The sequence below is a fragment of the Pteropus alecto genome, unplaced genomic scaffold, assembly GCF_000325575.1.
Source record: "Pteropus alecto unplaced genomic scaffold, ASM32557v1 scaffold3, whole genome shotgun sequence".
Taxonomy (NCBI): Eukaryota; Metazoa; Chordata; class Mammalia; order Chiroptera; family Pteropodidae; genus Pteropus; species Pteropus alecto.
In genome coordinates, this window is record NW_006442484.1 from 24,800,470 (window position 1) to 24,809,316 (window position 8,847).

Genomic DNA, 8,847 nt, shown 5'->3' on the forward strand with positions numbered 1-8,847 from the left:
TAGGGGATTCTTGCATATTCCAGTGAAGTCACACTAGATAAATGACTTTAAAGAACCAGAACAAGGCTCTGGTTTAAGAAGTAACAATTAGATAAATTGTTAGTATGCCAAGAATAATCTATCAGTTTTATTAACTGATAAATACTATACTATAATGGCTGTCTTGTTCTTTAAACTTGAATAAATAGGAAAAGTCAACAAAGAATTCATGAAAAGATGATGTACCATGAAAGAAAAGGAACAGCAAACTGATGAAAAAGATTAATTACTATTGAAAATGTCTATTTTTGACAATAAATGGTTTAGGCTATTTAAGCCATACCTAGACAAACATGAAACAATAACCTAAGAAGGTTCATGATAAGGAGCTACTAGACAAGAAGGATCATTAGAAAATTAAAATGCAATATCACATGAGAAGAAGCAAACAACAGAACTGACATTGAGGAAAAATACATTGGTAATATGGTGGAATGCTGAGGGAAAGGAAGAAAAAGATACAAAAAGAGAAACACGGAGAAATGACACAAAGAAATGAGAATAAAAGCTTCATAACTGGATACTCTAATCCTAAGAAAGGAAGAGAAGAAATGAAAGAGAATACGCAAAGATACAAAAAATATTCTTTAGTGAAGAACTAAATTTGTATTAGGTAAGTTTGTATACTATCAGTTAATTTTATGATCAATGCTTAGACATAGCCTGTGAATAACTAATGCAATGAGACAAGAAAAGGAAATAAAAAGTATAGAGATAGGGAAGGAAGAAATAAAACTGTCTTTGTTTGCAGATGACATGACTGTATATGCAGAAAATCCCCAAGAATTGACAAATTCCTGAAAATGATAATCAATTATAGCAAGGGTACAGGATACAAGGTAATATACAGAAATCATTTGCTTCCCTATATATCAGCAGCAAACACTTGAAATATGAATTTAAAAACATACTATTCAAATTGGCACCAAAAAATTTGAATACTTAGGTATAAATCTAACAAAATATAAGATTTATTTGACGAAAACTATAAAATGCTAATGAAAAAACTAAATAAATGCAGATAAATGGAGAGATATTCCAGCTCTCTATAGTCATGAATGTGAAGATTCAGTACAGGTAAGAAACCAATTCATCCCAATGTGATCTATAGATTCAACATAAAATCCCACAACTGAACAGTAAAATTCCTAGTATTTTGTGGATATTGATAAATTGATTCTAAAGTTAACATGGAAATGCAAAGTACCCAGAATAGCCAAAACAATATTGAAGAAGCAAAAAGTCAGAAGACTGACACTACTGAACTTCAAGACTTACTATAAAGCTACAATTATCAAGACAGTGTGGTGCTGGTTAAAGAACAAACAGATCAAGGGAGCAGAACAGACAGCCCAGAAATAAACTTATATAAATACAGTCAACAGATCTTTGATAACGAAACAAAGGTAATTCAATGAAGAAAAGATAAGTGTTTTTCAATAAATGGTGCTAGAACTGGATATTCATAAGCAAAATAATAATAATAATAATCTAGACACAGAGACCTTATAGCTCTCACAAAAATTAATTCAACATGAATCATAGATGCAAGATATAAAGAACTATAAAACTTCTTGAAAATAAACATAGAGGGCTTGGGTTTTGGTGATGAAATTGTAGATGCAACACCAAAAGCATGATCCATGAAAGAAAGAGATGAGTTGGACTTTTTTAAAATTAAAAACTCTGCTCTGACAAGAATATTGTTAACAGAATTAAAAGACACACAACACGGGAGAATATTTGCAAAACAAATATCTGATATATCCAAAATATAAAGAACTTTTAAAAAATATCGATAAGAAGAGAAACAATTCAATTTAATAATGGTCATAGAGTCCTCGCCAAAGATATAAAGATGTAAAGTAAGCATAAAGGTGCTCAATATCATATACCATAAGAGAACGGCAAATAAAAATAGCGATGAACTATCACTACATTTCTATTAGAATGGTTAAAATTTGAAAAAAAAAAAAGAACCCAGACAATACCAAATGCTGGTAAAGATACAAAGCAACAGAAATTCATTCACAGCCAGTAAGAAAGCAAAATGGTAGCACCACTTTGGAAGACAGTTTGGCAGCTTCTCACAGCACTAAATGGTCTTACCACGGTCCGGCAATTAGTGCTAAGTATTTACTCAATTAGTTGAAGACTTCATGTCCACATAAAATCCTGCACATAAATGTTTATAGTAGTTTTATTCATAATTGCCAACACTTAGAAACAATCAACATGTATTTCACTAGGCAAATGGTTAAAGAGTGGTACATTCATACAATAGAGTATTATTCAGCAATTAAAAGAAATGACTTGTCAAGTTATGAAATGACATAGAGGAACCTTAAGTGCACATTGTTAAGTGAAAGAAGCCTATCTGAAAAGGTTATATAATGTATGATTCCAAATGACACTCTAGAAAGGCAACTATGGAGACAATAAAAATAATCAGTGGTTGTTGGGGATGAGAAGATGAACAGGTAAAGCACGGGGGATTTTTAGAATGGTGAAACTATTTTGTATGACACTGTAATGGTGGATACATGACATATATTTGTTAAAACCCATAAAATTGTACAACACAAAGAGTGAACCTTAATGTAAACTATAGATTTTAGTTAATAATAATATATCAATATTGGTTTATTAATTGTGTCAAATGTACCCCACTAAGATGTTAATAAGGGAATAAGGGAAACTGTGTATGTGTGTCGGGGGGGATAATAGGGGGGGTTAATATGTAAACTCTACTATCTGCTTAATTTTTCTGGTAAAAAATATATTTTAGCCAATTTACTAGTGAAATTGAGTACAATTTTAGTTTGTATTTACTTAAACATTTTTATAAGTGTTTACTATCTCTTATTTCTTGTTTTTCAAACTTTCTCCATGCCTTTAGGGACAAACTTCCAAGATGAAGTTTAGAATAAATTCATTCATTCAGCTGCTCAGGTTTACTTTTGGGCTTGATACTTTAATGTACAAATCACTGAGATTCAACTTTCCTGTTGTAATACCATTTTGTTCAAGATGCACTGTAATGCACTTATTTCCTACACGTCATCATTGATACAAGAGTAACATTATGAAGTTTCTTGAAGAATTAAAGTATTATCTAAAAATGTTCTTCAAACATTCATATGATGAATGTTTTTAAGAAATAATAATAAAAATGGAGGGGGGATTATCCTTTGCATATGCACAAGAAACAGGCATTCCTTTTTTCTTTACTGAAGATCTAAATTCGTATTAAAAGGATTTACAGAGTATTGGTTTTTATGACCAACACTAGATACAGCCTGTGAAATTTTTATATTGCTAAAATAAAGAAATTCTGCAAGAATTCAGACAGGGAAAAATCACACACAAACTCAAAACAAGTTAGCTGTGGTGGTCATCAACAACGTTCACCAAATACTTCTGGTTAACCTCCCTTCTAGGCACCTACGAGTATACACTTCCTTGCTCTCCTGAAATTAGGTGTGACCAAGTGAATCGCTCTGGCTAGTGAACTGCGAGATGTGCTCTCCATCACCTGTGGGTAGAAACTTTTAAGAGTGTATCTATGATTCATCATGCCGCCTTCCCTCCACTGGAGTGCAGTGGAAGGACATGCTGAGATAACTCACACCATCACTCCTCTTGACTGCAAAGAGCAGTGCCCCCTTGCTGATCTACACTGGCATAAAGCAAAAGAAACAATAAAATTCTGTTGTGTCAAGATACTGAGATTTGAAATTGTTATGACTGCACAATCTAGACTATCCAGAATGATAGGTACAGCAGTTTATGAAGGCAAAAAATAAAAGTCTGCCGTTGGAGTTTTCCCATAAAACACAAACTGAATAAAAGCTATATAAATTCCAAAGGGGAAAAAACTGTGACCCAAGAGTTCAATGCCAGCCACGTTGTAAGTTACATACAAAATAATTTTTGTTGTATTTAAAATATTTATTTTTAAAAATTACCCAGTGTTACTAAACTTCCTTTCTCTTTTATATTTCAGTGGTCTGGATGGCTTGAGCGATTTGTTCTGTTAACCAGGTTCTTTTTAACTGCTGCATAACAGTCTATTATATGGATGAATGTAATATGATATATTAACCAATACCCTACTGATGGGCATTTATACCATTTCTCATTTTTCATTTAACAAACAGTGCTGCAAAGAGTAACTCTGTATATGTATCATTTCATAAGTGTAGATTCCTAGAAATGCTGTTGCTGAGTTAAAGAGTATACGCGTTTTTTATGTGGTTAGATTTTTGTCTAATTCTAGTTGTGTCAAATATACTACCAGCAGGAACATGCATGTCTGCTTTCTCATAAGTTCACAAATTCAGTGTTATCAATCTTGTGGGATTTCTGTCGACCTGACAGAGAAAATTGCTGTAGTTCTTATTTAATTTACTTAATTACGAGTAAAATTGAACATGTTTATAAGTTTAAGAACAATTCATAATTAATTTTCAGTGACCTGTGCAATCCTTTGTTCAGTTTTTCTATCGTCAATAGGACTATTGTTAAAAATTTAAAATATTCTAATAGGTCAAAAGCATGTTAGTCACACAGTTCTCTTGTAAAAACTACCCAAAAGAGAACTAAAGTAAAACACAAAGAAAATCTATTTATAATAAAGAACTAAAAAGAAAGAAATGATAATTGTGTGGAAGGACTGACATGAGGACAGAACCAAATTAAACATCAAATCTAAAACTAAAAAAAAATCACTGTAAATATGCTCATAATATAATGTGAAAAATTCTTAAAAAGTTAAAGAAATTATCTAAATCTATATTCGCCATTTACATTATTTCAAACAATATCGAAAATGGGTGATAAGAGTAAAATCCTAAAGCTCTAATTTATCTTCCATAATGTAGAATCAACTTGCATTGTTTAAAAAATAAAAACAATTTTGTTTTACATAGTTTTACTTACTACATTATTATAATAAATAATTTTATTCCTATACAATAAAAATATATGTAATAAATCTAAATTGTACGGAATATAGCAGAAAACATGATTTTACATAGCCCAACTATTTAAAAGTAAATAGTAACACTTTCAATGTAACAGACATAATTTGTTTCATATATTGAATAAAGAATGTGAAAAGAGAAAATGAGGGAATAAAGCAAGACTATCTTTTTGAGGTACCTAAGCAAATATGATAATAAGAGAAAATAATAATAAGATTCCAGAAGATATGTGTGAGTACACATGTGAAAAAATTGCTTGTGTTAGGGTTACACAATAAACAATAAAATGAAAAAGAATGTGTGGTGTGCTAGTTACCTAATCTATAAACAGGGACAATACTTACCTTACCAGGTTACTGTAAAGAACAAATAATAGAACACAGATAAGACACAAGTACATGGTCAGTAAGTGCTAGTTTCCTTTTTCCACTGGCTATCACTAATTCTTCAAGGACAAAAGACCATGATGGAAACAACAATTAAAATTTGTTACTGTGGGGGAAAATTAGGTAAAAAATACTCAACTCAAATATACCACTCTAACTTTATAAAGCTTGGCACGTCTTCTATGATTTAAAGAAAAAAAGCAAAATCTTTGTAACAAAATAATGAAAAGCATTTTAGTGTTGTCCAGAAGAATCATCACATGCCTACCAAAGTAAAGGAACACCAAAAATCAATAGCTTTACCATGGTCTTTCCTGATCCTCGGGGTCCAACAATGAGAACAGAGTTACTTTCTCCATAGATAGCAGTTCTTTTTAGCAGTTCAATTAAGTGTCTGAAATGACATAAATAGGCCAAAATTAAAAAGCTGGAGTAATTTGCTAGGTATTACTTTTTAAAATCTAAATATGCACAAGAAACAGACATTCCTTTTTTTTCCCCCTCTGGGCACTTGACTTCTAAATAGTTCTACACAGAACAAAGAAGAGATGGTTGGCCAATATCGATTCTCTGGAAACCTCAAGAGGAAACCAAGTAAGCCTGAAATACCTTGGTCTTTATGATAGTATGGGATAAGAGACAACAGTAGCAACTTTTAGGACCTTTCACTCCACAGCTAGCTGCCAAGTATTAGGTGCAAGAAGCTCAGAATTATCTCACTACCGTTTAACAGAAACAACATAAGATTGAAAGTAAAAAGGCTTTCTTATTATGGAAATATTTATATCTCTCTTGATTCATGATATTCAGTGTTTCTACACACAAACCAACATTTTTTACCTCTATAAAAATCTTCACTAGCCTTATTTAAGACAAAATTTGTGTATGGTAATTTTTGCAAAACCTAAAGTACATCTGTAAGTAGGTTCATAACAGACAAAGGAATAGCTAAACTTACTTATATTGTACTTGTACTCCAAACAGGTTACTATGTGGACTCTGATGACAAAATCTTTCTCGTAAAATTCTCTGTACCTGATGAAAATAAAGTGAATAAATATAAATGAAAATGTTATACATGCAATCAAAAATGAATGAGAATATACATTTACAGCAGTTAATCAACCCTCTCTAAATAACTTCTCTTTAAGAGCTCTGGCACCATTTTCATAAGTTATAAAGTTAACAGCTCTTTTTACCAATCTCAAGTTCCAGAGAAAGGATGAGAATTTAGTTGTGAGTGTTTCAACAAGAGAATTACTTAGTTTAGCTACATCAGCAATTTGAGGACTGTTTTAATGCAAGTGAATGAATGAATACCTCACTCTGTTCAACATGTCAGCCAAGGAACAAAGACAGGAGAGAATCTAATAATGTAATTTAATCTAATAATGCTCATGCACCACACCTCAATTTCTAGAGACCAACACATCTAAACTGACTCGGCTCAAGCCCTACCAATTTGCACCTGCTATCAAGTTCAGGATTCTGAAAAAATAAAGAAGTTGAAAAGTCGATACAGTTATTAAGGATCTATTAGGTGCAGAGTATAATACTACTAAAAGAACATGATCCATGTCTAAAAAATAAACACTACGAATATATTGAAAAGAAATGACACATTCAAGAAACAACCTGCAAAAAAAGTAGTAACAAAATATAAGGAAATTCTCAATTACATGGAAGAAATCACATCATAATCATTAGAATAAATTAAGAAAAAATTCTTGTAAAGAGCTAAATTTTGAGCACACGTTAGAATCAAGGGCTTAGGCTTAGTTGTAAAAAAATATGTCAGACAATTCAGCACATTCTTTAAATAGACCATTAAAATCATTTCTTTTCTGCATCTGCTGCTAATACAGAAGTACTCCAGGGACCCAAACCTTAGGAGACTGTTTTAAGATCTGGCACCATCCACAGAAACAAGAAACCTCCACGATTATTTACTTCTCCTAGACTGAGAGCATGAGAATGATCCTTCATATACCAAAGAGATATATATCAGTTCTCTTTATATGCACCAGAGACTAAGCAAAGTAAATTATTCACTGGTAATAAAACAGTCCATACTTATCATAGAGGAAGTGGAAAGAATAAGAGGATTGGTATCAGAGAGCATTTTAAAGTTAGCCTTTTCTAAATCTTATTTTTTTTTTAAATCTATAAAATGGAGACAATAACACTTTCTGGCCATCTTGCTCTTCAGATTAAATAAGGCAGCTGTCTCTAATACAATATAGGTATTGTATAAGTATTAGCTAATAACTGTAAAACACTTAAATGAGAATATATGGAGACTCAACTAATAATACTTATTCCTCTACATAGGAAAGATCATTAGAACTCAAAAGACAAACAGTCCTTTTTTAAAAAAATTTCATTAAAGTCTATTAGAGAGGGAACAACTATGTTTAAAATGTAAGACAGAAATGAAGTGAAGCTGTAGTGAATAGTCAGGTTAAAAAATCCCAAAGTGATCTGAGATGGAGGTTACACAGGTGTATACATGTATAGAAATTAATTAAGCTGTACATGGAAGATTTATGCATTTTACAAAGATATGTAAAGTATACTTCAGTTAAAACTTTTTTTAAAACGGTTAAACATTTTCCTTCAAAAATAAAGAAATGTCTTATAAAGGGATGCCAATAACATTTAGTTTTAATTTTTTGAAAAAAAAAAAAAAATGTAGTTCTGGTTAAGCCAGATTAATAAAAATGCCAGGGTAGAAATATCATGTCCTTTCTCTACTAGATTCTTTAAGAGAGATACTATGTATGTTTAGCACTTAAAATACAGTATGCACTTAACATTAAATGTTCATGACAAAAACACTCAACATTCTAGGAATATAAGGAAACTTTCTCAGTCTTATAAAAGGAATCTACGAAAACCTATAGCTAATATCATATTAAATGGTGAAAGACTGAATGCATTTCTCTATATAAAAAACAAAACAAGAATGTCTGCTCTTGCCACTTTTATTCAATGCTGTACTAAATGTTCTAACCAGAGCAATTAGACAAGAAAAAAGAATAGAAACACATCCAGATTGTAAAGGAGAAAGTAAAATTATTTCTATTTGCAGATGATATGATCTTACATATAGCAAGTCCTAAGGAATAAACTAAAACTATTAGAACTAATAAATGAGGCCAGCAAGGTTGTAGGAACCAAGATTAATAAACAAAAATCAATTGCATTTAGATACATTAGCAATGAATAAATAATTAAATTAATAAAACAATTTCATTTATAATAGCATTAAAAGGAATAAAAAACTTAGGAATAAGTTTAACCAAAGAAGTACAAAATGCTGAAGATAATGTTAAACTAAATTGAAATCAGAACGCACTTAGGAAGACATGAGTAAAGTTTCGTTTCCAAGTATCCAAAGACTTACCAAAGGATGAAATTAAGAAGCAGCATAAGAC

The 8,847-nt window shown here is 31.2% G+C and overlaps 1 protein-coding gene across 3 annotated transcripts in view; it reads right to left on the reverse strand.

Annotated features, from left to right (window-relative positions):
• The window catches only part of ORC4 (origin recognition complex subunit 4), a 76,846-nt gene that overhangs the window by 24,956 nt on the left and 43,043 nt on the right, over positions 1 to 8,847 (reverse strand). For all 3 annotated transcript variants that reach the window (XM_006921052.3, XM_006921051.3, XM_025039293.1), the window contains 2 exons: positions 6,369 to 6,445; positions 5,714 to 5,804 (listed from right to left, as the gene is read on the reverse strand). In XM_006921052.3, coding sequence (XP_006921114.1) covers positions 5,714 to 5,804; positions 6,369 to 6,445 — 168 coding nt within the window. The remainder of the gene's footprint in view (positions 1 to 5,713; positions 5,805 to 6,368; positions 6,446 to 8,847) is intronic.